This window comes from Madurella fahalii (genome assembly GCF_045866475.1).
Source record: "Madurella fahalii IFM 68171 DNA, scaffold_6, whole genome shotgun sequence".
In the NCBI taxonomy this organism is placed as follows: domain Eukaryota; kingdom Fungi; phylum Ascomycota; class Sordariomycetes; order Sordariales; genus Madurella; species Madurella fahalii.
This window is the reverse complement of record NW_027263976.1, coordinates 3,529,586-3,557,434: the sequence shown is the minus strand read 5'-3', so window position 1 is coordinate 3,557,434 and position 27,849 is coordinate 3,529,586. Positions and strand designations below refer to the sequence as shown.

Here is a 27,849-nt window from a genome sequence, read left to right as displayed (position 1 = left end):
ACCCAGACAGTCGACATATGGTTCAACACCGTCGGCCCCACAATTTCATGCACATAGCTACTTACCTGCGCTCTGCGCCAACATTGGCATCAGGTTCTTGCACCTTCATCCTCGGCACCGCCCGGCTCGGGGGGCTTCTGTTCCTCGCTGGGACCAGCGTCCGGCTGTTTCGGCATCAAGGGCTTGGAGGGATCGTACCCAACGCTTTTCACGATACCGAGGCCTTTGGTCCTTCCCTCCCGGAAGAGAAGACGGTCGCCAGGGGCCAGGTACTCGGGGCGCTGGACAAATCGAAAGGCAACTGTTGCTCGGTCTCCGGTTCGGATGAAGGGACGGTCGACGTCGATGATGGCGCACGTCTGGGAAACGGGTCCCACGTGCAGCATGGCCTGGTACTTGGTCTTGATGGTTGTTGCGTGCGATAGAATGAGCACTGTCCCTAGTTAGCACCGACCCGCCCGCGGATTTTGCACGACGAGGGCATGGGGGGGGGGTATCCGTGTACCTTCAGCAACAAATTCACGATAGACTTTCGGAGGCGCACCGTCCGCCTTGGACAGGAGCACCATCCCTTTGCGCACGTCTTTCCGGCGGACCCTCCTCAACGCGAACGAGGCGGACTGGCCAGCGGATGCCGCCGGTACCCCTATCCTTTTCCTTTCGATAGAGCGGATCGAGGTCTGCGTGAAACGCCCCAGCGAGTCAGGCCCTATCTGGACGTCATCTCCGGCGTGAATCACCCCGGACTTGACGATGCCGCTAACCACCGTGCCAACGTGGGGGACGCTGAAAGTGTCGTTGACATGGAACTCGAACGGGGCATCGGCGTCGTAGCGGCCGTGGTGCGGTAGGATGTTGAGGAACGAGCGGACAAGGTCCAGATTTTCACCCGTAACGTTCGAGACCTGGAAAATCGGGCAGATACGCTGGCTGACAAACTGGGTTGCCGTGTTGATGCACTCCTCGTGGTTCTTGATGAAGATGGGTATTTTCCGTGCCCCCGGGCTTTTGAGGATACGAGTGATCTGGGTAATAGTTTGCTCCAGAATCTGGGGCGGGCAGATGTCGATTTTAGTGACGACCACCATGACCGGCACGTTCAGCGCAAGCGCAATGCCGAGGTGCTCTTTGCTCATGCCGATCAGCCCGTTGTTCGCCGCTACCATGAGCAAGCAATAGTTCGGGCTGCTCGATAATAGGCCAAAAACGGTCGTGCGCAGGTAGCGCTCATGGCCAGCCAGGTCAGTGAAAGTGATGACTTTAGCGCTGCGCTTGCCAATCTCCTCCCACGACAGCTTGCGTCCCGGGGTATCCGAGACAATGACCTGGCCCGTAGTATCGAAACCCATGATCTCCATGCCCACCGAAGACGTCCGCCCTGTCTCGATCTCGTGCTTGTGTCTGAATAGATTGACGCGCGCCTTGCCTCGACCATCGTCAAGGTCGCCCTTCACCAGCACACCCAGCATGGAACTCTTTCCGGCATCGACATTCCCCACCACGGCTATCCTCGTCTCGATCACGTCCTCAACCGTGGCCGGCGTCTGGCGAATCATGACTTTCCCGCTGCAGTCCCCGTCTTTGGTAGGCGCTCCGTCCAGCTCGCCGCCCACATTCTTGGTCAACAGGAGCTGGGTGTCGGCCCGCAGCTTCTTCGCCGCCTCGGCTAACCGCTTGTGTGCCACGTCCCACTCGTCACGGGACAGCTTCATACTCTCGCCATTGTTCTCAAAACCAATGTCGAACACGGTCTCGCCGTGGCCCTCCGACAGACGCTCCTGGACGACATCGGCCAGCTTCTGGAGGGCGTCGGCATCGCCACTGTCTGAGAGCAGCAGCTCTCGTAACCTGACGCGCGGGGCGGGGTCTGAGAGATTGAGGCTGTCGAGAATGTCGTCGAGCTCTTCGTGGTGGTCAAAATCGCCGTGAGCGCTCTTAGTTGCCGCGGCGGCGGTTGCCGAAGCGGCCGCCGTCTTGGAGCTCGGGTACCGCAGCGCCTGCTGCTGCTCGACGTACTCGGCGAAGTCGCTCAGCGCGGCCTCTCCTTTCCGCTTCTCGTGCGGTAATTGTTTGGCTGGTTTCGTGGTCATTGTGTCACGCTACTGAGCTCTTCGAATACAATGGGAAAAGGTGGAATGCGGAGCGAGACAAACGGCGAATTCACCGACCCATTGAGCCAACTGCTGTCTGTGGCGAACGGTAACTAAGTTGGTAAGTTCGTTAATTCATGAGGTATGCAATGTTCTAAAGGGAAAAACAACAAACAAGATGCGCTCCTGAGTTCGAGTTTTAACTGGTCTTTATAGGTACACTTAGTGGTGACTCCGGATGTTGGCTCGCCGGCTGAGTCGAAGCTTCGTCGAGTCATCGAGCCCAGCGCTTCGGTGAGCCATCCCCGGATGTCCCAAAGCCACCGTTGTTGTCTTATCGATAACAGATGAGCTTAGCAGCATGAAGCCCCGCAATTTAGAACCCCACCTTTTCCCCGCAAAACTCAGGTCACCCATCGGCTGCCAGTGAAGACGGAGCTTGAGTCACCATAACTACAAATCAGCACTGGACCATCGTTCGCAACACTGGAAGAGACCCCAATTCTCTCTGATCAAATATTCCACTTGGTATAAAGCTATGTAGCCTAAAAGTCAACCAGCACCAACGAATCTGTGCTCCCTTGAGACCCTCGTCGTTTTTGTCCATAACGCCATAGGATGCCCCTCCCACGATGCAATGTTGAAATCACTTTTTTTGAGGCCCACCAGTCCCAACCTCTTCACCATTCCTGCTAACACGAGCGCTCGCAATAACCGGGGTATAAAGGGGCAAGTTTAAAAAGTGAACCATCAAGAATCAGCAAGCCTGTGCGGTTGCCGCCCGGGGTATATAGTGCAAGCCAAACGCCTCAACCCACCAATAATTAACCCACAAAATCTTCCAGTGCGACGTGACATACCCAACCCAATGCTTCCATACCCGCTTGTAGGCGGGCAAAATGCTAGATGCATATCAGGTATCCGCGCCTTAGTGCTCGAGTCCAGCTGAAACGGGCTCTTCACCTCCCTTCAGGGCTTGCCCCTCCGTGTCTGTCGGCGCCCGCATCTGTTGAACTCCGAGATGGATCCTCCCTAGGGGCATGGTCGAGTGGTTCGATCACGTCCGCAATCGAGTCCGCACACCACATGGTTTCCTGAGAGTAGGCCGGTGGACTCGGAGGCACATCTTGATAGATGGGCGGGGCTTCGTTGTCCCAGCTGATGCCGATGCCAGCTCGCTCCGTGAGGATGGTGCCAAAGTGCATCCGCAGGATGCGCCCTACGCCGGTGTGTGTCACGAGTGAGGGCCTGTTGACCGGGGCCCACTCTTGCGACACGACCATCTCGACCATCAGTTGATGAGTCACTTGGGTCCCGTCACGGCTCTTCATGTCACACGTAGACTTGACGTGCTTAGCGAGGCTATAGTCGAGCTCGAGCTCTACGAGGCTGTCGGTAGTGCTCACGTAGTTGCTCTTCCAGCCAGAGAAGAGCGTCTTCTCCCCAATAACCCGCGTGTCGGAGCGAAGAACGCCTTTCTTTTGCTGCCCCTCTACGCCGTCGCCAATCTTAGGACTGTGCCTTCCGCATGCCGGGGCAACCGTCTTCGTCGTCTCTTCGAGCTTCCAGGTGAGTTTCTTGAGCTTCCAATACTCAACCGTATTGACCTTGGTGTTGTGTTTCGCGATGCCGTCAAGCCGCAGAACCAAGGTGTAATTGCCAATTGGATGAATCACATGGGGATAATGTACGCTGGCTTTGATGTTCGTAGGAGGGAAAACGCGAATGGAGTGGTGGGGGTGCTCGGAAGCTGGAAGACTGCGCTTGACCTCGAGTACTTTTTCGAGCTTTATGGGCGCCAGAAGAGTGCCATTGCTTCTGGGAACGGCTTCGGCCTTGAACTCGTAGGCGATCGAGAGCATTGGGCCGTCCATGGTCGCGGGTAGGTGGCCCTCCAGAAGCACCGAGAAAGGAAACGAATGTTGACCTGTAACACGGCCATCAGCTCCATGCTCCAACACAAACCTCAATAGAAGCGGACGCAAAAGCGAAGGACGTGTCATCTTACCTTTCGTCATTATCAACGGGTGCGGGAGCAAGCACCACTTTTTCAGCTCAGTATATTGATTGGCACACTCGGCACAGTGATGTGCAAACGGCTTCTTCTGCGTGACATGGATGTTGAGTGTGGCATTCAGTGACTCGATCTCTAGAGCCTCATCCTTGACGTCTAGGAACAGCTGGCCTGAGAGTAGCGCGCCAGTACTGCTCTCGGGATCACCGTACATGACAATGGGTGGTGACTCGAGCTGCCAATTCAATGTTGCCGGAGAAGCGGCATGCGTGTCTTTACTAGAACGCCCAAAGTGTATGCCGGGAAACGAGAGTCTGTGGTGATGGTGTCCATGCTCCTTGTGCGAGTCGGACGAAAAGCTGCTTGTCCGGGAATCCGCCATCTTCACACGCGGTGCATACGGCGGGGCATGGTCGTCCTCCGAATCGTCGTCGGAAACAACGGCATACGAATGTGGCCTTTCCAAGTTCCTCGGATTTTTCCGTCTTTTCTTCGGCGAATCACGCTTGCGTCGCGCGCGAGAGGCCGACTTTTTAGCCAGGTTTGACACCTGGTTCTCCAGTTGATGCGTTGATGACCGGAAGAAATCGGCTACTCGATGTGGCATCTTCAATGGACGTTTCTTGGACTCGCCCTTGCCGATGGCGGGGAAAGATAGCGGGCTATTATGGGTGCGTTCGGCTCAGAATGTGGGGAGCCCGGCTCGATGCTGCCACGGCGGACTTGAGGAACGGCCATGCAAAAACCGCACAATGACCACTCAGGCTCGTCCGTCGCCGAGAATAAGGTGAGAGAGATGCCGAATTGGTTTCAATGTCCGTTTTTCCAAACGAATTCCTGCTGCGTCGGGAACCTGGATTGCGCGGGTGCTTTTAAGACTGGGCACGGTGAGATCACAGCTTCGGCTCGGTTCGTTCGATGTTGGGAACCAGTGTATGTCTGGGCCAATTCGCAGGAGGAAAGCAAATATCCAGGTGGATAGGCCTGGTGGACTGATACATCACGAACTTTGGACTTTGTTCCAGCCATTCAAGGTCCGACACAACACATGCAGGCCCTTTAGACTATTTGTATGCCGTTCAATGACTGCGCGTTTCCCTGTCAGTAATTATGTGTAATCGATGGGCCAGGGGATCGGGAAGGGCCCCACCCAGTTAAACCTCGCGGCGATCTGCAGAACATCCGATCTCTGTTCCTCGGCGAGCGAGCTGTCGATCAGGGCCACTCTTGCATATTCACTCGTGCAACCTCTTTGAGTCGGAGAGTACAACGCATTTGCTTGTGCCTTGGAATCTCGTTTGAGAAGCATCGGAACAATCTATATGCCCCGTCCACAAGTTGGGAATTATTACCCAAAGGTATTTTCCAGTACTCTGTTGTTGAATGCTGTCTATCACAGGCAGGCCACCTGCAGGAGCCAGGCGTTCTAGGTCCGTGTGATTGCCCTCCCGCCCAGCGAAAACCAAGGGCCGGTCCGTTTCCCACCAAGCCCCATTGAGTGAGGTCACAAGGACCGTCATACTGCCCAGAACGTGCTGCCGACCCATACCCTGCCGTCTTTTGCGTCCTTCGACCCGGTCACCTGGGCGCAAAAGTTGGCCTTGTCTCCGCAAGGCGCCGAGAGAGGAGCGAGAAAGAAAAATTCTTGCACATCCCTTGTTCCATCATGTTCGATTTTCCGTTCGCGATATTCCAAGCCCAGCCCAGCCCAGCCCAGCGAGCTTTCTCTCTTGCACTCCTCCTGACACAATACGCAGTGTACGTGTACACTTAGACATCAGCAAAACAGCTTCTTTCCCCGCACGTCTTTTGATCGGCTCGAGCCGACCAACCCTATGAATCGGGGCCTCGGATCCTGCTCTCAACTATTCGTAGATCCCGTTACGCAGTCTCGTAGCTTCCCGTCAGCGGCATATACGATAGGTTACGAATTTTAAAAAAAGAAAAAAACGATCCTCTCCCAAAACGTCCAATTATTGCGTGCACAGAGTATCCTATCGAAGGCTTCAATGGCTATACCTCTCTGCCTGGGACCTAACCCTAAAAACCCGCCGGACTCGCCTCGGAATGTTTTCTCCGTTTTCGCATCCTCGGAGATGCTGGATCTCCAGTTTGAAGCGTTGCAAAGGGGTTGTTCTGTTGCAAAGCCTCCATGCGCCCGCTGATTTGACGAGTCTGCGTTCAAGTTACCTAAATCCCATGCACTAGTCAAGCCTGCCACTTTTTCATTGGCTCGCCCCTCCTCTAAACGCAGCATCACGTCACGTTCGCACCATCCGTCGGCTCGGTGTGGCTCGCGATTCGGGACTCGGGAAGAGTACAGCAATCGCGAAATATCAGCCGGTTACAGTACGTGTTAGAGAAACTTTGGTGCGCCGGAACACGAATTAATAAACTGAGCAGGTGGCGTGGGCAGAACCCCGCATCGGCTCTAGGGTCCGGCGCACCTCTGTCGGAGCCACCCGGTTCAGCAGGCCATCCGGGCCGGCGACCGGTCGGCTTTCGAAGCGTTTCCCGATGGACCAAAATTTATCTACGCTTTGCCTCCGCTTGGAATTACTTCATGCATTCATTGGCTGGTCCATTGCACTGGTTTTGTGGGGCTCAAGCTTTCGCCACTCTGTCTCATGGAACCATCTGGACTGTTGACCGTTCTTCCCAGTGCCAAGTTGGTGGCACCAGCCATGCATCTCTTGCTCCATGGATCGGGCCCATAAAACTGGGACTCATATACTACACAAACAAGGTCTGCTTGTGTTTTACTGTACCCCCTTTCCACGTCCAAAAGGAATAGTTGAGAAAAAAAAATTTTTTTTTTTTTTTTTTTTGGAGAAGTTTATAATCCTGCCGTCGGCTAGAGTCGGCTGGTCGCCGGTTGCCCATGAGACGTCGGCCTCCCACGGGTATTGCCGCGGGTTGGCTCCAGCTGTGATGTCAAATCGATATCTCAAGCATAAGCAGTATCCTTTGCATGTACGGCTTGTCGAAGCGCTAAATTATGTGCACGAAATATTATGGGCTCATATTTGTTGCCGCTTCAGCGCTCTCCAGAGTCCCCAAGGCAGTTTCCAACTGCCCCTGACCTTGAACGGGTTGAAATTGGCACTCTCTAAGCGCTGCAAGTAGTCCCCAGCTGCAATTGCCTCCAACAAGACACCGAAACCGCGCTGAATATCTGAGTTTGCATCCTCTAGAGAATGTGCGGCATCGGCGTATGCATGCTCTGCTTCGCCGTGATGCTCGTAGTCGTGTCCCGGGCCCTTTCCGGCCTGCAGATTTTTAAGCATCTCGCGCGCAGTAATGAGGTGATCGTTGGCACGCGTAGCGACCTGGAAGACCGCATCCTGCAGCCCCCCAGCGTTCGGCCCCTGGCGAAAAACATCCTCCTCCCTCAAGCCCACCTCAGCCATGACGTCGAGCGGGAGAAGTAGGGCGGGACTGTGGGTGTTGCCGACGCTGGATCCGGACGGGCCCTGGATGGGCTGGGAGGGTGCCGCAAGGACAGGAATGCCCCGCAACGTCGCAACTATGCCACATGCCTTGCCGATGTGACTCGAGAGATGGTCCATGTGCACAGACCGTAAGGGCATCGCCGCCAGTGTCATGTACATGAGAGTGGCATATGTGTTCTCGGCATAGTCTTCCAAGGCGGCCAGACTCGCGAAGGGCTTGTTCTCCATATGCCGCTCACGCGTGTCGATGAAGCGCAGTAACCAGAACTTGAGTGAATTCGCACCGCCGGGGCCAGCCCTTGCTGCCAGATCTGTAGCTGCACTGTGCAGCAAAATCGAGATGGGCTCTCGCGGCGGGTTGCCGGTAAAGGCGCCCTTGACGCTGTCACGCCAGAACTGCATCCGGAAGCGGCCGATGGTCGGGTTGGACACGGTCTCGGGCAGGCGAGCCAGCTCGAGGTTCAGCGTCCGGAGAGCATCATACGCATCCCGCGCCGACCGCGGGATGAATTGCCGGACGAGATATGCATCGTAATCGCCATGTCTGAGGAAACCATTAGTGATAAGTCCTCACTCATGAGCGTGCAATACCCGGGCAGGACAAACCTGAGCTGGTTTAGGCAGTACTTCCGGGCCTGCACCGCATCTGCAATTGAGTCCATGTGTGCATTCGTGTCGGTCACGACGCTGCGACGGAATTCCCGAATGCGTCTTGATGCCTGCTTCAGGCCATTGCCCAAGATGCGAACGGAAGACATGAGAAAGAAACGTCTAACGCAATAGCCCCATCTTTAGATAACCCGAGCTCCGTATGTAAGGCACCTCTTAGCGTACCAAACGCCCTCTCAGCGGGCAAGTGATGACGAGCACTGCATCAGTTCCCGCCGCAAAATGAACCCTGCCTGCCGGAAGTGCAGGGTGGGTCCGATCTATTAAACGCGGTGACGCGGTCACCTGACAGTCCCGACACCAAAAATCGCGGGTGACCCTGGCTCGTCGCGTCTCCCAGAGCCACTACCCAGGACAACCTAAGACTGCCAACAGATGGGACTCCCAGCTTGCACAATCCTAATTTCCCGATGACGGCCGAAACCTGCTAAAAATGGACTACACAGACTCTGACGAGCCTCCCAGCAAAAGACGGCGTTTCTTTTCAGACGCCGACGAGACGAGCCAGAATTGGCAGGCTGCCCCGACCACTTCATCCCCTTGCCACTCCAGAACGAGAAGCCCACCGCACATCGACGACGAGACCCGGTCGAAGTCTCCGCTCTCGGAACGAGACGTTGAAAGCTCCCTCAACCGAATCACTGGTCCACCGAGCGGGCATGACACCCACAATGCAGCACCAGCTCCCTCAGCATTCGACCAGGAGACATTCGAAAGTTTTGTTGGCGGGAATGTCAGCCCCAGCGCAATGACGGTTATCCGGGAGCACTGTGGCAATGACATAGAGAGGGCGGTTAACATGTACCTCGACGGCACCTGGAAGAACCTGAGAAGGAAGCAGCCGACTATGGCACCCGCACGTCTGTCCTCCTGGGCCACGGCGCCACGCAAACCCCAAGCTTCGGATTCCCCGCCTCGTCAGCCCTTCAAACTCAGATCAATGCCAGAGTCTCGGTACATTGGTGCCTTTGGCGTCGAGGGATGGGCAACACGGAGCGGTACGAACCTCTTGAAGCACGGCGACACTGTCAAGATCGAACGCCAAAGGATACAAGCTCCCAAACCGGCGGCTCAGAAAGGACAGGCCAAGCTTGCGGCAGCCCAGCAGACGTATCGCATTAGTGCCGCTGCAGCAAAGCGGGTTGATGTGATCGTCCGTTTCACTGACAGCGCCGGCAGGGAGCTCGGCCGTCTGGCCAAGGAGACGGCAAATTGGGTTTCGACTCTGATGGATCAAAACATATGCAAATTCGAGGGAAGGTGCGTCTACGCTCCCGAGAGACTGCGCACCAACGACACAGTCTTTCTCCAGCTCCGCTGCTCGCTCTTGAGGTCCGCGTTTTTTGCCTCGGGATTCCAAATCGCCGACAACAGGACGACTGGCCACTTTGACGAAGCAGAAACATCCGAGGAAAAGGCTCTACGGTTGAGACAAGTTGCACTCGTGAGGTTGTTCCAGGAGATCAACCTTCTCCCAACCAGAGGGAATGCTGCAGCATCGAAATATCAACGACAAGGTCTACTCGAGGCGGCCGAGATGGCCGAGAGCAAAGAAAAAGAGAGATCCAAGTCCCAAGGCCATGAGAGTCCTGTGTCCTCGTCTCGCTCAGACGATAACGATGAGGGTCAGGAGCTTGAGCAAGACCAGCTCGATGCACTGTACAAGAAGGCGCAATCATTCGACTTCGATACGCCCGAGGCAGAGCCCAGTGACACCTTTGTCATGACATTACGTCCATACCAAAAACAGTCACTGCATTGGATGCTGGCAAAAGAGAAAAACGTGCGAAACAAAGAGCGAGAGGCGTCAATGCATCCTCTGTGGGAGGAATACGCCTGGCCAACCAAGGACCACGACGACAAACAACTGCCTGAGATCGCCGGCCAGCCTGCCTTCTACGTTAACCCGTATTCTGGTGAACTATCTCTGGAATTCCCACGTCAAGAACAACACTGCCTTGGCGGGATCTTGGCCGACGAGATGGGGTTAGGGAAGACTATCCAGATGCTCAGCCTCATCCACACGCACAAGTCGGACGTAGCAATCCAGTCGCGCAGATCCAGCCATCTGGTCTCCTCAGTCAATCAGCTTCCGCGCCTCCCTTTCGCTCCCAGCCGGGACATCGTCACAGAGGCTCCTTGCACAACTCTGGTAGTCGCCCCCATGTCTCTCCTCGCTCAATGGCAGAGCGAGGCGGAGAACGCTTCCCGGGAGGGCACTCTGAGGTCGATGGTATACTATGGGACTGACAAGAATGTTGACCTGCCGGCGTTATGTTGCGAGGCCAATGCCTCAAACGCCCCTGACCTCATCATCACCAGCTACGGTGTGGTACTATCCGAATTCAGCCAAATTGCCTCCAAGAATGGGGACAGGGCCAGTAGTCGTGGTATCTTTTCGCTGAATTTCTTTCGTGTCATCCTAGACGAGGCCCACAATATCAAGAACCGTCAGTCAAAGACGGCCAAAGCGTGCTACGAGATTGCTGCAGAGCATCGATGGGTGCTGACGGGCACGCCGATTGTCAACAAGCTGGAGGACCTCTTCAGCCTTGTGAGGTTTCTCAGGGTTGAACCGTGGAACAACTTTTCCTTTTGGCGGACCTTCATCACGGTGCCCTTCGAGTCCAAGGACTTCATGCGGGCTCTGGATGTAGTCCAAACGGTCTTGGAACCGCTTGTCATGAGAAGAACAAAGGATATGAAGACCCCCGATGGGGAGCCCCTAGTGGCTCTTCCGCCAAAGCAGATCGAGATCGTGGACATTGAGCTCTCTAAGGCTGAGCGTGATGTCTACGACTACGTCTTCACGAGAGCGAAGCGCACCTTCTTCTCCAATTTCGAAGCCGGAACCGTCATGAAGGCCTTCACGAGCATTTTCGCGCAGATTCTCCGTCTCCGTCAATCATGCTGTCACCCCATTCTTGTCCGTAACCAGGACATCGTGGCCGATGAAGAGGAGGCCGGGGCAGCAGCGGACGCCGCCGCTGGATTTGCCGACGATATGGACCTCCAGTCTCTGATTGAGCGTTTTACGGCCACGACCGACGACGCTGCTGACTCCAATGCATTTGGTGCTCACGTTCTAAGCCAGATCCGAGATGAGGCCGTCAACGAGTGCCCCATCTGCGCCGAGGAACCGATGGTCGAGCAGACGGTCACAGGATGCTGGCACTCCGCCTGCAAAAACTGTTTGTTGGATTACATCCAGCATCAGACAGATCGCCATGTAGTGCCCCGCTGTTTCCAGTGCCGCGAGGTCATCAGCTCCCGGGATTTGTTCGAAGTGGTGCGGCACGACGACGAACCCGATGTCACCGTGTTCGGTCAGGGCCCCCGCATCAGTCTTCAGCGGCTTGGAGCCGGCAACTCTTCCGCAAAAATTGTTGCTTTGATCAACCATCTACGTGACCTTCGCAGGGAGGCGCCCACAACCAAGTCTGTTGTGTTCAGCCAGTTCACTTCGTTCCTCTCGCTCATCGAACCCGCGCTGGCTCGGGCCAATATGCATTTTGTGCGGTTGGATGGATCCATGTCCCAGAAGGCGCGCGCAGCAGTACTCAGCGAGTTCAAGGAGTCTAAAAAGTTTACCATTCTCCTTATTAGCCTCAAAGCCGGCGGCGTGGGGCTGAATCTCACGAGCGCTAAGAGAGTTTACATGTTGGATCCATGGTGGAGCTTTGCGGTTGAAGCGCAAGCAATCGACCGAGTCCACCGAATGGGCCAAGAGGATGAGGTGAAGGTATACCGCTTCATCGTGAAGGATAGTGTTGAACAGAGGATGCTAAGAATCCAGGAGAGGAAGAAGTTTATGTAAGTCTTGACCACCCACATGCCCTTCCGAGTCTTTCGTTGACAGCATCGCAGTGCAACATCTCTCGGCATGATGTCTGACGAAGAGAAGAAGATGCAGCGGATTGAAGACATCAGGGAGCTTCTTAGCTGATGTCGGCAGAGACTTGAGATGTTACTGCGCGGAAGCCGATATTCACAGCACAGCCTTCCCTTGGTCATAATTACGCTGCGTAATTAGTGGCTGGGGGGTGCTATGCACACGGAAGCTCTAAATGAGATTTTGTAACCTCCGGCAAATGGCCATAGATTATAGATTCCGCACGACTTAGGAGATACCATGTTCGACTACACCGGGCCATCGGATTGGGACAGAAATCGAAGGAGTATCAAAAGCGACAGCTTCCGCAGAAGGCGAGGTATACAAGACATGTTTCAATACAGAGTCGGTTGACAATGAGGAGAGGAAAAAGCAAGAGAAAACGAAAAACACAGCACGCGCTAGGCAAGTACCATGCCCACACCCGGAATTGAACCGGGAATCTCCCCATGAAACTCTTGTAATACGAGTGGGACGCCATAGCCATTAGGCCATGCGGGCTTCTCGTGCATGTGTGGTGTGTATGGTTGCGGTGGAGCGTGAATGGGTCCATGGATGGGGACGCCGCCTCGAAGGGGAGATTGCGTGGGACCAGAACCACACAATGAACTCCAGGAAATAGGGGCGCCGGAAGCCAGTGAAAGCCTGAGAACTTCAAGTCGAAGCCTACCAACCTACGGGAATTAAAAAATATTCAAGAAAAGGAAGGCAGCGCTTTGCAGTATAACTACACGATTAGGGAGGTCTTATATATGTCACCGCCATATTGAGGTTGCTTAACTAAGAGGTGCGAAGTACCTCGGGGCACGTAGGAGCTCCGTAGCGGGACTAGCCATGTAGTGCTTGCTCAGTCAGTTACACCACGCCCAGAAACAGGACACATTGTTAGGTTCCATGTTTGGGTTATCCGCAACTTTGGGGTCCAATTTATTATAAACGTTTCGACGCGATGTGTTTGTAGCGCAGTTCTGGGGGTGTGAAGCCGGCGCCGGCTCCGATTCCCACAAATGCGTTTCCCCGAGTTCATTCACGAGCCTATCAAGTGTCTGCAAAATCCGCGTTCTCGGATTGCCCGATTTGATTCCGTAGTCGGAGGCATTGTAAGCCTGCTTCCGCATAAGGCAGATGTCTCCCGCCTGCACCTGAAAAGAAAAATAAGTGCCTCAGCCTACGGCGGCTTACACGATAATTGCCCTGCCGCTGCGGCACATATGGGCTGCCGCATCGCCCCACGTCATGCCACCGAGAGAGATCGGGCGTTCAACCTTTGACCTATCTCACAACGTTAAGTTGCCCGCCACCCTTTCCTAAAAGCTATCATTTACCTCCCACCCTCTTCCAGTCATCACCAATACTTGAAGCAACATGACGAACCCCAAAACGTATTTCCTCACCCGCGGCTGGGACTTCCCCGTCAACTCCATCACCCTCGGCAGCATCATCACCAACCCCATGCAGCCCCAGCTGGCCCTCTTCCGGCCGTCTCCGGACAAGATGGGCTCGCCGGTCCACGTCACAGAAAAACCCCTCTTCTCCAGCGCCGACGGCGCGGGATCAGGCGGCAGCGGCGGCGGCGGCAAGCCGCCCGGTCTCTTCCGCACCTTTGTCAGCCTCTTCGGCCTCGGCAACGAGGAGAGCTTCCAGTACGACCGGAAGAGCGTGCTCGCCTACTCGTTCCGCGGCCTGCGGGCGTCGCGGTTCGAGCCCGGCGACGAGCTGATGCGCGAGGCGGTCGCGCAGGAGCGCCCCGCCCAGTTCTTGCGCGCCAGCGGGTACAGCGCGTCCCTGTACATGATCACGGGCGTCAAGTCCATCTGCGGCGCCGGCGTGACGACGGCCTCGGGCAAGGGGACGGGCTGGCGGGTGGCGCTGAGCGTGGGGCTGGAAGAGAGCGCGGACAGCGCGGATGGTGCCGCGGTTGGGTCGCCCGCTGTGTTTGCATTCCAGGTGGTCGAGTTGAAGGTCTCGAGCGATGGGGTTGTGACAATGGTTGGTGTGGCTGAACAGAGCGTCGCTGACTTCCAGGCTAGGTTGGATCGCGAGTTTGGTGAGGCGGAGTTTGAGGTCTCTGAGGGGCTTGATGAAGAGGATGGTGCATCGTGCAGAATTGTCGCGCCGAGTCCTGCGTGCGTCGACTTGCTGACGGCAGGATCGGCAAGGATAGATCATACCGTGCTGCATAGTGCCAGGGAATAATATATCCAGCCTTCGCGTGATCAGCTGCGAGTTAGCGTTCCCTTCTGGTAGACCATGGGGACATTTGGAGCTGCGCGGCGGTAGCTATGTAAAGAAGGATGGGTAGAGGGTAACTCAGATGATATTACAGAGTTTACGAATGTGGTACGGATGGGAGATCATTATCAAAGAAGGACATTGGTTAGACAGCATTTCTGCTATTTGCATCAGCCAGCAAGAGCCAAACTGCCCCTGTAAGAGCATTATATGATACGTCTCTATCAGGATGTTGACCGGATAAGTTAAGTGGCAGCCAGTTACTTCACTGCAGCATGAGTACCCCATATGCAGCCTGGGATGTACGTCAAGAGAGCATTCCTAGCTGCTTGTGTAGGAGGAACGGTTCGTTGCTCCCGTCCATTGCCTGCCTATAAACCACGTCTAAGGAGACACGTCAAGGGCCGTTCTCCTAATTGGCCACAGACCTATTTCTGGGAGTCTACGTCGTGCCTGGACAGAAAATCTTGGTTGGGCATGGGAATTTGTTATGCCGTATGTCGCCATGGCGAGTCGAAACCATTCCATCGGTTTCAATAAAACAGGAAGTGGTTCTTACGGGCTGTGCAATGGCGAGAGCCAGTCTCGGCTCATTTTGTCACGGTTGGAGACACAGCACCTCTGGTTCGAGCGATGCCATTGACGGGCTGCGGTACTGGAGCGAAGGCGTGGCTCGGAGGCTCGACGGCCTAGCGCTGCATGATACCGGCGAGTGATCGGGTGAGGCGTTCGTCCTGTAGCGGGCAAGTGAAAAATGGCGGATGTATGCGATAAAAGGGCCTTGGGTATATTGGGAGTTCTCGGAAAGCCCGACATAAGACCACTAGATCCACGGGCCTCTTATAATTAGAGGACAATCCCCAGTCACAGCCTCCGTTCCTTGCGCTAGTCTGATGATGGAAGGAACGCGTATCGCTGACCGTGATGGCCAGTTGGCTATCACGTCGGTGTCTCGGTCGGGTTAGAAAGCTAACCTGAGGCTAACTGGTCAAGCGGAGCCCCTGGATCGTCACGGTCCTACTTCGGCAGTATCTAGCCCTATGTCTAATGCCTCCCATGCCAGATACTTCTCCAACACGGCGGAGGAGTACCTTGCTCTCATCCTCGAAGGGCAGCTCCATCAACTTTACCCACTAGAAGCATACCTATTCTACTCACTCCTCCGATCCCATGCCGCTCAGATGCGCGGTGAGGAGCCCCAGGCCTTCTTTTTAAAGCACGTTGACGACAAAGGGGACCACTTGCTTGTAGATCATAACCATAACGTAGCCGGTGTCATTGACTGCCAGTTTGCCCGGACTGTTCCGGCCAGCGAAGCATTTGGCCCTTCTCTGCTGACGGCAGACCTAAATGGGCTCTATTCCCGAACCTCAACTATCAGCATGAACGACCGGCTTTTAGCAAACGCGTTGCGCGAACGAGGAAGCGAACCGTTAGCCAAATATATGGAGGAAGGTGACTTGGTGAGGAGATTCCAGTTCGGTATACCTGGTGGCCTGTCCCGAGCTGAAGCTTGTGAGTTACTGGCTGGTATAGTTGTTAGCCTCGGGGCCGATCCGGGAACTTTGGATATAGAGTCCTGGATTAGAGAGAGACGAGAGGATCTAGCTAGGACAGCTGCTGGCCAGGATGTGCTGAGGAAGATGGCAAAGGTGACCGAGTTGCAAGAGCAGTAGGTGGTTGTTGGATTCAGAGGCCATTATTGCAGATACTAGATGAAGATACCCGTTGTTACTGCACTAAACTGATTCCCGTTAACCCAGCGACGAGGGCTACCCTCGCCACTTGTTCGTACGCAACCTACCTAACCCCACCCCCGATAAATATCCCTCCTCCTCTCTCTCCTTATGCGGCAATAAATCTTCTTCAACCACCTGGTAGACTGGGATTGGGATATCTATAGTTAAAATCATTATTAGGGCATGGGGATACCTTTACTATCAGGAACTTGTCATAGGTTACAAGTAGTATACTTGTGATCTCGAATGTGTTCCCGCCCGGAATGGTGCTTTTCCTAATCGAATGTTGGAATGAGGTGGAGAAATCGAATATTTACGGTCAAATTTTACCCTTTCAGCAGCGATGGTGGCTCGGTTGCGCGTGTATTAATTAAGCGGACCGCGGCTATAGGGACAACCGGGACATGGATAACGAGAAGCGGATTAATGCAATAGAAATCCCATGCCCGGTCGAAGATCAAGGACAGACGCTTAGGGTCCATCCAATTCCCGAAGAAGATTGATTCCCCTTGCGTTTCGCCCCGGCATCCCCCTCACCCATGCCTCTTCGGTGAAGCCACGGCCAAGCTCTTGACACTAAATAACTAAGGAATCAAAAAGCAAGAGAAGTCTCTACGCACCATAGCAACCGGCATTTAAGAACGATAGACTCCAATCCCCGGAGAGGAGGGGAGTCAATTTTGTCTCCTGGTCCGCTGACACTTGAATGTGACAACTGCCACCGCCGAAGTAATTAGAGAGTCAGTTCCAAACACCTGGCGCAGATCCAGAGCCAACATCAGTAGTGGAAGTGTTCTGTCAACTTGTACTTAAAGTGTTCGATTGGGTCAACTACACAATTACAGGCTCTTTCCACCCATGTTCAATCATCATCCTATTGTCCAAGCCCTGATGTCAGGGTTAGGTATCTGCGTAGCTAAGCCACCTACCTCATCACGCGATCGGTTTTGCTAGATCCTGCATAAAAGTCAAGTCAACAGTTTGACACCCGGTCGCAGGAGCGGATAAAATATTGCTCCCATCCAGAACGTCCCCAAGGAAATCCAATGCCCGCTGCCGTCCATTCAGGAGCTCGTCATTGTGGCTCCCCCAATGATTTCGATGGTACAGGATATTTGCCCCCTGGTCGCAAAAGTGATTCACCAGAGTATCCGTGTCCTTTATCGGCGTCATGTCGTCCCCAACAGCGTGGTACATGAAGACCTTCGTATTCGGAAGACCGAACTGCCCCAGTGTTCCCTCCCTAAGAAACATGTTGACAATCTGCGGATCTTCCAAGTCCGCTTGCCCGCCGATGAAGTAGGCGAAAATGTCGACATAGCAAAAGTAGAGCAAAGACTGCCAGCCGCTCATGTAGCTTGCCCAAAAGAACTCGGTGGCATTGTACGGACCAGATGGGTTCAGTCGGCTGACAATGTATTCCCTCTGCGCCGGATATTGCGAAGTGACGCCGATGATGCCCTGGACCAGAAGCCCCGCCACCTGAGTCCGAGAAAGCAACGGCCCAGCAGCACCCACGTTCGCCGCCAGCCCCCCGATTGCAGCGCCGGCTATCTTCAGATTCGGCGCATACTCGGCAGCGAACTCGGCGGCCGCTTCGGTGGCAGACGCTCCGTTGCTATATCCCCATAGTGCAACGCGAGCATTCTTGAGACCATACTCGCTAGCGCTTGCATTCAGGACTGCCCGTATCGAGTCGAGTACAATGTGTCCGGCGACAATATTGGCCCCATATGAGGCAAGTGGTCCCTCAAAATCTGGAACCGACACCCACCAGCCGCGTGCCAGGGCTGCCGCCATCTCGCCGTAGGGCTCGCCCCATTGAAGACCAAAACTGGGGCTGGCATCTAGGCAAGAAGTGTCGTACGGCAGCTGGTAGGAGAGGATGGGCTGGGTGCAGTTGCTGAGATTGCTGGCGTCACAACGGGGCTTGTTTGGCAAGAACACTGTTGTCACGCCCCAAGTTGCGTTTTCTTGGCTGTCTGTTGAACGAAAGAGTACCTGGAAGGTATCCCTGACGTTTTTAATGGCGATTGGCGTCATGTTGTATGCGTGTTGCCGAATTCTCAGGACCGAGCCGGGCTCTGCAGTTTCCCATCCATCGGGCGCCCGATACCAAGGGTCCCACGACGGAAGGGGAAGATAAGTTCCGGTATCGTTAGCTTGCGCGGCAGCAATTCGGGCATTAAACTTCCAAGTTGGAACAGGAGGGTCAAATGAATCCTCGTCAATGTCGATATTGCGAAGTTTGGTGCCCCATGTTTCCGCGCCGGCCACTAGACAGGCGCAAAGAAGCAAGCAACCTGCAGCGCGAGCCATGTTTGGATTCTGTATTCCTTAGTAGAATCGTGTTGGCCAGATTTACGATAGCCACAGACAATCTAGCGGCAGTGTTATAGATCTTTCCCGGCAGGATTTTCCTAGCAACAACCGATACCAAGAAAGGAGTTATCGATTTAATGAGTCTGCAGCAGTGTCCTTCATCTACAATTCAGCGCAAAGTATCAAGGAAGGGGGGTAAGCAAAATGAGAGCGAAACGCTAAATGGGCCCGGATTTATTAACTCGATGCATGCAGGTACGTTGCTGCCGGCTGTTGTTATACGAACTATGTGAGTTGAGGTGTGATGACGCGGAAGATGTGGTCTACTGTAGCCAAGACCATATGCCGACCCTATTTGCCATCAGCTCTATCAGGGGTGGAAGGGTGGGGTAAAGGATCGATCCCACACCCGGATAGTTCATCCGGTAGAGATCATCTTCCTTTGAAATGAATTACAATTCCCCAGGGGCAACTGAGCACACACTCACCACAAATGACCAAACCTGAAACCTAAAAGAAACCGCCCGTAGGTCCCGCCAGGACGACAGAACGGGTCAGTCATTGGTGATCCTCTTTGGATAATGTTCCCAGTGCTACCTTGGACAATCTCTGAACGCGGTTCGGAAGACGTAAGCGGTAGAAATTCGGGTGGGAGATACCGGATGCTTCCGAGATTATATGCATTGTGTCCAGAGAAAGTCCCCTATCCCTGCTAGTTAGTTATAAGCACGGCCAATCCTGAGGCGGGTAGCTAGGGAGCGGCAAGTAAAGGCAGGTGTTCTATCTTAACCATATGCAGTGGTTCGGGTGCCGGGTTGCGGGGACCAGGCGTAGGACCAGGAATTGGAGGTATTGTGATCTCCATAGAACGGCCCTATCTGGGTGAATCGCCGGCTCCCCATGAATGTCCCCGCGTGATCTTTCTCGCAGTGAAACCGGCTAATCGCTGATGCCGTGTAGCGAATCAGAGCGTATATGATCTCGCGTGCCTTCTTCCAACCGACACGAGAGACGCTTATCATAGAATGCGGATGCCTACCAGGGTAATGATGGTCGGTATGTCGATAAATATGAAGGCAAAGCCCCCTGAGTATGACTAGTGTAAACTCCTTCCGACATATCCTGCCAGCCCGGTTCATGATGCGTTTAATATCCGTTCTCACACTACTGGCCACGCTCCTCGGGCCGGCCGTCGCGGCCGATGCTGTACCGCCTCCGCCAGGCGTACAATTCCTCTACAGCGCGAACATTACAGTCGGTTTGCCGATAGATGTTGGTGCCATCCCGGCGGGCAATGTCACAGTGATTCCAGTAATCGGCGGCGCGCTTACGGGACCGAAGATTGCCGGTATGTACTAAACCCTTTCCCCACGAGAAAGAAAGGGATAAGGCGGGCTAACTCGTGGAAAGGTAAAATGCTGGCAATCGGTGCAGACTGGAATTTGCAGACAAGTGCAGGCAACTATTACTCTGACATGCGAGCGCAGATCCGCACTATGGATAACTCGAATATCTATGTTCAGATGTCAGGGCTTATGCAGGGGAATAACGGGGTGATCTATGTGCGTGCGACATTCCAGACAGGAAGCACAGACTACTGGTGGTTGAACTACGCATTTGCGTTCGGCATCATGCGTCCGTCCCTCACTGGCTTTACGGTCGACATGTGGCATATGACTTACTAAACAACGGGACACTTGTGAGCTACCAATTCCATTTGATCGATGTTGTCGGTGTATCTAGCCTTAAATACACTTAAGCTCTATACATCATACGAGTTCTCGACACCCTGGGCTCAAGAGCTGGTTATTTCCTGCAACGTTGTATCTGGGTCATGTTCGTTCTCATGTCTGGCCCGAGAAACCACAGCAACATAACCCCGCGGTAATTATCAACGCAAGGTCTTGTGTTGGAAGAGGACCCCCTTTTCTTTGGGGGTGGGGAATTCCAGCGCTAGCCCACCACATACCTATCATACTCGGATGGAGCCGGTCATGCTAGGATCCTGCTTTACCATTCCTCGATAAGGACAATAAACCAATATACCCCAAATATATTGCTTCACAAGCAGAAAGGTGTAGCACAGCACCTCCCTTCAACAACATAATCCATTCAACTACGTCCTCGTCTGCGCTCTGTGCAGAAAGGCTGCTGCTTCAATCAACGGCTCATATAATTTTCCGAGATAGCTGCGCAACACGACCAAGTTATGAGAGAGTTCTTAGGTCCCAGAAGAAGTTTGATCTTTGCCAGCAGCTTCCCCACCTCCGAGGAATAGCAATATTAATCTAAAGAGGGAATTACCTTGGTGGTGGTGGTGGTGGTGGTGGTGGTGACGGAAGAAGGCCAATATTCTTAAGGTACGAAGAGTTGCAGCAATGCTTGTAGTTGATCCGCGTGCATTCGAGAGATGCAATCAGACTAACGTAATCCACCTACCTCCTAGCCACTCTAGTATCCTGGGCACCTTAATCGCGTCAAAAATCAGCCATAACACCAGGATCAATGAAGACAATACATCAGGTAAATTAGATATTACGGTGGGTAGTTAAAAAAAAAAAAAAAAACACCTAACCTCGCACTTGGCACCCAAATTCTAAACTTCGTCCTAACAATCTACAACTTCAAGATAGCTATTATTTCTACCTCCTCTATTAAGAAAACTAAATATAAGCATACTACACCTAGAAAACGTAATAGGATCATTGTCCAGTACGAATCTGGAACCACCACCTATGATATAGACGTCTAGAAAAGAGTTATTGAATTGTATATACGGAGCATTATTAAACGCTTCAAATTCCAGGACTATGGGATATCTCGACCTGGCTGTGGCTGATTATCTAAGCTAGGAGAGCGCGATCGATGACAAATATTGCGTGAGATAGTTAAAAATCCCTTCATTTAAGTCGAAACCTTATACTGTACTACCTACTCTCACATTAGCTATTATCATTATTCTTCTTCCTACACTGCTTTACTCAAGATAGAGTGTACTAGACCTTCTACTGCCAAATACATAGAAAAACTAAGACTCTTAGCCTTCGACTTCAAATTCGTCTACCATCTTCCTCCTTTTCAGCCTCTTCAGCTTCTAGTTCTAGCTGTCGAGCTAAATTATATTCTATTAAGCAGCCTGAATCTATTAACGTATATTATAAGCGAACGGTCCATATAAGCGAACGGTCTACTTTCTACAACCCTACAAATACTATCTGCAATTGCAACACAACAACACTAGGAACCAACGATAATTACATTAGAAACAGCTGAATCCGAGGATTCTGCAGCCTCCCGGCAAGTACGCGCATTATAGCCAGGCTTGCCACACACACCACAACACCGAACCTTCGTACGACCCCCCCCTGTACTACTACCTTCTGGCTGTGTATCTCCCACTACCTCCCTACCTACGGCCTTCTAGGCCAGTAGATCCTGTGCATCTTGTACAGTAAGTGACCCCCCAAGCTGTATACGTGTTCTTTTAGCTCTCCGGCGCTTGCTTAGTGCCTCGTTGGCTTTGCGGAGCGAAGAGACCTCTGACTGTAGAAGAGCAACTTGGTGCATTACAGCCATTGTACCCTTGGTAAGTTGATCTACAGCAGCTAACATCGAAGTCGGAGAGCTGTTTTGATGGTTGGTAATGCGAGTCTTGATAAGTATTGACTGCGATTCGGCTTCTCGGGGATTGTGTGGCGTCTGGAAGACCCAAGGTTGTACGGTATTCGACTGTAAGGCTGGGGGTGTTGGTATACGAAGCTGTATATCCAGGGTAGAAAGTACCCTCTCTGGATTGTACGGTACAAGGCCAGCCCCTGCAAAGCCACCTTGTATATTGCTCTCTGTCATAGAAGCAAAGAAGGCCTCGCGGAAGGCACAGAGGAACTCGAGCTTGCTGACGTGGTTGATATACATACGCATTAAGTCCTCGATTTGGCGACCGTATGCCTACTTCAGTGGCCCAAAGCAGCCAACATCAAGTAGCTGGCACTTGTGGGAAGAGTGCGGGGGCATACAGAGCGTAATGATATTGTTCTGCTTGCCGTAGAGCTCGAACTCGGTCGAGTGGTGGCTTTCGTGGCCGTCGAGGATCAACAACCGGTATGTGCCCTTTTTCCGGGATTTTGAGTGGTAGTCGAAGTGCTTGATCCAATCTAGGCCTACTACATTGGTAGTCCAGCCATTGTCGGTAGTCGCAATACGCCAGTTGGCTGGAAGGTTGCACTCTCGGTACCAGTTGGCAAGGTGGTAATGCCCGGCCAAGATAATGAAGGGAGGGATAACCCAGCCAAGGGCATTGACACCCTGGATCACTGTTGCCCACTCGCGGTTGCCAGGCTGGGCTAGCTTTGCCTTACCATAGCCGTCGGAGGTTGTAACGACCATACCCACAGAGATAATCCCCATCATAAACCCAGTCTCATCGAAGTTGTAGATATCGTCATCCACAATACCGTACTTGGCCTTGGTGTTCTGTACGAGTGCAAACCACTCGCCAATAACCTTTGGATCCTCGCACTTGGCCCTCTGGTAGTCGTACCGACGTGTCCAACGTGTCCGGAGCTCTGGCTGGCGTTTGACGAAGTTGTGGGCCCAGAGCTTGCCGACAGGGGGCGCGTCGCGTACACGTAGTAGTTGGTTGGCCATATCTTCCACACCACTCAGTCTAGGTGGGAATGCACGCTCAGATAGTTCAACTATATACTGAACTATCGTCAGCTCTTCGAGATCCGTAAGCTTCCGCGAGTTGGCTGGAATATCGCGTCGCGTAGGCCGGCCCTTACGACGGTTGCGAAGAGTAGTATGGCTGACGTTGTAGACCTTTGCTGCACCTCGTAGGCTTAGGTTTTTGTCATTTTGAAGAGCGTCAAGGGCCAGGATTAGCCTGGCTTCCTTTGAAGTAGGAGGTATGTTGGGTTGTTGAGAAAATCTGTGTTGAGTGCAAGGGTGGCGCGTCGCGTTGGAAAGTGGACCGTTCGCTTATGTGGACCGTTCGCTTATAATATACGTTAGCTAACCTAAAACTCTCCTTAACAGTCTGGGGTTCTAAGAGCTTTAGCCTTAAATACAAGGCTAAGGTCCTAGTAGGTTCAAATTTTTGAGCTTAGCTAAGTTCTAGACTTTAGTAGCATTGGATACTATATAACCAGGTATTCTACTATCTCCCAACATCCTCTATAGCTATAGTAGAGAGTAGGAAGATCTGAGATCTCCCGTTAGAATAGGAGGTTTCGTAGGCCGATAATTCTTATTCAGGTCTGTACTAGTGTAAGGAGTTGTTTACAGGTACGTTGAGGGAGTTGGGACACGATATACCAGTACCGATAAGTTAACGATTATAGGTAGAAGTCTTTACGAACAGCCTCCTTCTATCGACAGAGACTGATCCTTATAGATCAGAAGTTCCCCGCGTATACAGCTGCCAAGCAGAGTTCTTATCTACCAGGTAACGTATATTATAAGCGAGCTGACCATATAAGCGAACTGACCACTTTCCACTACCTCACCACTACTATCCTCAATTACAACACCACCGCTAGGAAATAACAATAACTGAACCAGAAATAGATGAATCGGACGATTCTCCAGCCTCCTGACACGTACGTGCATTATAACCGGGCTTGCCGTACGTACTATAGCACCGAATCTTCGTAGTAGACCCCCTTGTACTACCACTATCTTGTCGTCTTTCGTGGATTACCTGCTCATCTACAGCTTTTTGATCCAGTAGATCCTGTGTCTCTTGTATGGTAAAAGACCCTCCAAGCCGTATACGTGTTTTTTTTGGCTCTCCGTTGCTTACTAAGCCCCTTATTGGCCTTTCACAGTGCCGAGACCTCTGTACGTAAAGAGCTACTTCGTATATTACAGCTATCGTACCTTTGGCTAATTGGTCTATAGCAGCTAGTATAGGTATCGGAAAACTGCCTTGGTGGTTGGATATCCGGCCTTTAATAAAGTCTTTCTGTGAGGTAGCCTCTCGGGGGTTTTGTGGTATTTGAGATTGCCAAGGTAGTGCTGTATCTGGCTGCGAGATTAGTGGAGTTGGGGTTCGGAGACGTATATCCATTTTGGAAATGACCCTTTCTAGATTGTACGGCATAAGACCTGCTCCGGTAAAGGCTCCTTGGATATTCTTCTCGGTAAAAGAAGTAAAAAACACTACTCTAAATGCATAAAGGAATTCCAATTTAGTGATATATATAATATGTATATATATAAGTTCCTCGATTTAGTAGTTGTAAGCCCCCTTCAACGGTCTAAAACAACTAACATCTAATGGTTGGACTAGGTACGAAGAGTGTAGAGGCATATAAAGTATAATAATGTTATATTCCTAGCAGTAGGCCTTGAATTGGTCGGAGTGGTGGCTCTTGTGGCTATCGAGAACTAGGAGCCGGTATTTGCCTTAGTACGAGATGTTATATGAAAATCGAAATGCCGAATCCAATCTAGGCCTTTCTTATTGGTCATCCAGCCATTATCGGTTATACCGATATACCAGGTAGCTGGAAGATTGTATTTTCAATATCAACTTTCCTAGTAGTATTTCCCTTTCAAAAGGATAAATGGTGGGATAGCCCAGCATTAAGCATTTACTCCTTAGATAACTATAGCCCATTCGCGATTACTAGGCTGAACTTTTTTAGCTTTCCAATAGCCATCGGAGGTAGTAACAACTATACTAGTGGTAATTATATCCATCAGAAACCCGGTCTCGTCAAAGTTATATATATCTTCGTCGAGGATACTGTATTTGGCTTTAGTATTATATATAAATGTAAACCACTTGCAAATAACTTTAGGATCTTCGTATTTGGCCCTCTGGTAGTCGTTATATATAAAACGCGTCCGGAGTTCTGGTTAGCGTTTGACGAAGTTGTAAGCCCAGAGCTTACCGACAGGGGATGCATCGCATTCGCGTAGCAATCGGTTGGCCATATCTTCTATAAAACGAAGCCGAGGAGGAAATACGCGTATATATAACTCAGTTATATACTGAATAATCGTACGCTCCTCCAGATCCGTAAGTTTCCGTAAGTTGGGTCGAGCATCTTGTCGTATAGGTATACCCTTACGTCGGCTTCGAAGAGTGGTTTTATTGACCCCATAGATCTTTGCTGCAGCTCGGATACTAAGTTTCGGATTGTTTTTGAGAGTGTCGATAGCTAGGTTTATCTTAGCTTCGTACGAAGATATTGCCATTGTTAGTTGTAAAGAAATTTGGTATTTTGTATAAGGGGGACGCGTTGAGGTGGGAAGTGGTCAGCTCGCTTATATAGTCAGCTCGCTTATAATATACGTTAACGTAACGTTATTGCAGGGCATTCGCCTAGTCGTCCTAATTTCGTCGAGAGGCTCTCGTTATAATTATCCTCTCCCTTCAAATAACCTGTCCGTAGGCCCATCATAGACGCGTTATTAAAAGGTTCCATATTATTAGAGTAGTATCGTATTTGCATTAGAATCGTAGTGTATACATATAGGTTTCGCAGTCACGTTACTGTAGCAACGCGGTTTAATACGTGCGCAGCCTTAACACCAAAATAAAATGTCGCGATCTCTTTATCAGCAGGTTATCGTAGAAGAGTCCTGTACATTGTATATACGTAGTGAGTATACGGCTATAAATTGCAGGTGTATATAGGCTACCCTATATAAATATAAATATCCCGTATATCTTCAATTCTTTCTAAACTCTTCCCTCTTTTCTTCTTTAGGTCCTCGTCTCGTATGTACCGTCGTTTCTCTATTCCCACTCATCGTATGCTTTTCGCCTCCGCCTCCTCTATCGTAATGATCAGCTGTATCTCGTCGCCTCCGTCCTTATTTTAATGAACGTCAGTTCAGCCTCTACTTCGCGGTTAGCGCCGTATATATACTATATCGGTACAGCTCAGAAACAACTCGAGTGTATTAACGTATTTACGATCGACATTATCTGCGACTTCGGCCGCTCCTCCTCTTCGCGTTATACGGGCTACTAGGAGAAGAAGGAAATTTGCTCTATAGTAAGTTACGTCTATTTCACGTTATTTTCGCGCCCTAATTATATAGGCTCCGGGTAGTATAATCGGCGATTCGGTCGATCTTATATTAATACTCGTATTCAGTAATGCACTAGTATATATAGAGTCTGACGTATAGGATGACGATGTCTATACTTTTATAGAGGAGAATCGCTAGGCTATTGTAGCTGTTAACAAAGGCCTACTAAATACCTTTGTAGCTATAGAGATAGTGTATCGGCGTCAATTCGGCCTAGCTGGTACTAAAAAACCCTCTCTTATAAGTACTATAAAGGGTAGCTTTTGTATTTAACTCAGCTAATCATCATCTATAGCCTGCTTACGTTATATATATATCTCTAGTAACTACTTATCACCAACTTAATTTGCAGCTCCTTCCTCGTCCTATTCGGGCCGAGGGAGCTACTAGCTCCGAGGTTTGTCTTCTTATTCTTATCCCCGAGTTTTCGCTAACGAATCGGTAGTTCGCCGAAGAGGTATATATCTAGAATATACGTATTACCGTGTACCTAGAGATAGGGGACTTAGGGTTCGTAGCTTAGTCGAATACCAAATATACGTTCTTTATAAAGGTTCGGGAGTATATATAGGTAGACTTGTCTGAAGAGAATTGGTATATACTTATATGTCAGTCAGGAGGTTATATTATCTATATTCCTAATAGTTCTTTTTAAGGGGTTTAGGGCGTTTTTATAGGTATTTCGATATTAAGGGAATGATACCCCGGGTAATAGTTCGTCTATAGATCAATTGATCTCTCGTTGTTTTCTCTTCTATCGCGAATTATACTCTTTTCGGAACCAGATAATAAGCTTCTATATATTACCTATATCCGACTCTACTACCTACTAATTATATTCTAAGGGCTAACGTGCGTGATAAGCGAGCTGTAAAAACAAGCGAACCGTAAATTTTCCCCGTGACCCACCCTCTCTACCCTTCGCGACGTTTTCCTCCACCACAAGACATACCATCGCCGTCAAATGAAGCGCGGCTAATTCTAGCCCTCGAAGCTCTTAGAAAAGACCCAAAACTTCGTCTTTCTACTGCAGCAAAGACCTATTCTGTTCCTACAATACTCTCCGCGACCGACGCGCCAGTCGGCCTACACGACGCGATATTCCAGCCAACTCACGCAAGCTTACGGATTTGGAAGAGCAAACGATTGTTCGATATATAGTTGAGCTATATACACGTGCATTACATCCTCGGCTTTGTTACATAGAAGATATGGCCAACCGATTACTACGCGAATGCGACGCGCCCCCTGTCAACAAACGCTGGGCTCACAACTTCATTAAGCGCTAGCTAGAACTTCGGACGCGTTTTACGCGTAAATACGACTACTAGAGGGCTAAGTACGAAGATCCAGGGATTATTCGCAAGTAGTTTTCACTTATATATAATAC

At 51.6% G+C, this 27,849-nt stretch overlaps 7 protein-coding genes and 1 non-coding gene across 8 annotated transcripts; 3 read left to right on the top strand and 5 right to left on the bottom strand.

Moving 5' to 3' along the window:
• Positions 1 to 89: 89 nt before the first annotated feature.
• On the bottom strand, positions 90 to 2,090 carry MFIFM68171_11085 (Elongation factor Tu GTP binding domain-containing protein; the record flags this gene model as incomplete). The annotated part of the gene is made up of 2 exons (XM_071066504.1): positions 90 to 433; positions 506 to 2,090. 2 exons carry the CDS (start codon positions 2,088 to 2,090, stop codon positions 90 to 92), a joined length of 1,929 nt encoding a protein of 642 aa, XP_070922605.1.
• A 959-nt stretch (positions 2,091 to 3,049) lies between these two features.
• Positions 3,050 to 4,711, bottom strand: LDB19 (Endocytosis regulator; the record flags this gene model as incomplete). Its single annotated transcript, XM_071066503.1, has 2 exons — positions 3,050 to 4,017; positions 4,099 to 4,711. The coding sequence occupies 2 exons, from the start codon at positions 4,709 to 4,711 to the stop codon at positions 3,050 to 3,052; spliced, it is 1,581 nt and encodes a 526-aa protein (XP_070922604.1).
• Positions 4,712 to 7,124: 2,413 nt separating this feature from the next.
• Positions 7,125 to 8,314, bottom strand: MFIFM68171_11083 (Squalene/phytoene synthase; the record flags this gene model as incomplete). The annotated part of the gene is made up of 2 exons (XM_071066502.1): positions 7,125 to 8,100; positions 8,163 to 8,314. 2 exons carry the CDS (start codon positions 8,312 to 8,314, stop codon positions 7,125 to 7,127), a joined length of 1,128 nt encoding a protein of 375 aa, XP_070922603.1.
• A 344-nt stretch (positions 8,315 to 8,658) lies between these two features.
• Positions 8,659 to 12,171, top strand: RAD5 (DNA helicase rad5; the record flags this gene model as incomplete). Its single annotated transcript, XM_071066501.1, has 2 exons — positions 8,659 to 12,038; positions 12,093 to 12,171. The coding sequence occupies 2 exons, from the start codon at positions 8,659 to 8,661 to the stop codon at positions 12,169 to 12,171; spliced, it is 3,459 nt and encodes a 1,152-aa protein (XP_070922602.1).
• A 361-nt stretch (positions 12,172 to 12,532) lies between these two features.
• Positions 12,533 to 12,618, bottom strand: MFIFM68171_t166. The gene is given in 2 exon segments: positions 12,533 to 12,568; positions 12,582 to 12,618. It is a non-coding gene; the product is annotated as a tRNA-Thr (tRNA).
• An 864-nt stretch (positions 12,619 to 13,482) lies between these two features.
• MFIFM68171_11081 (uncharacterized protein) lies at positions 13,483 to 14,313 on the top strand (the record flags this gene model as incomplete). Its single annotated transcript, XM_071066500.1, has 1 exon — positions 13,483 to 14,313. One exon carries the CDS (start codon positions 13,483 to 13,485, stop codon positions 14,311 to 14,313), a length of 831 nt encoding a protein of 276 aa, XP_070922601.1.
• A 2,708-nt stretch (positions 14,314 to 17,021) lies between these two features.
• Positions 17,022 to 18,407, bottom strand: MFIFM68171_11080 (Lipase 1; the record flags this gene model as incomplete). Its single annotated transcript, XM_071066499.1, has 1 exon — positions 17,022 to 18,407. The coding sequence occupies one exon, from the start codon at positions 18,405 to 18,407 to the stop codon at positions 17,022 to 17,024; it is 1,386 nt and encodes a 461-aa protein (XP_070922600.1).
• Positions 18,408 to 19,550: 1,143 nt separating this feature from the next.
• Positions 19,551 to 20,095, top strand: MFIFM68171_11079 (uncharacterized protein; the record flags this gene model as incomplete). Its single annotated transcript, XM_071066498.1, has 2 exons — positions 19,551 to 19,758; positions 19,821 to 20,095. The coding sequence occupies 2 exons, from the start codon at positions 19,551 to 19,553 to the stop codon at positions 20,093 to 20,095; spliced, it is 483 nt and encodes a 160-aa protein (XP_070922599.1).
• Positions 20,096 to 27,849: the final 7,754 nt, after the last annotated feature.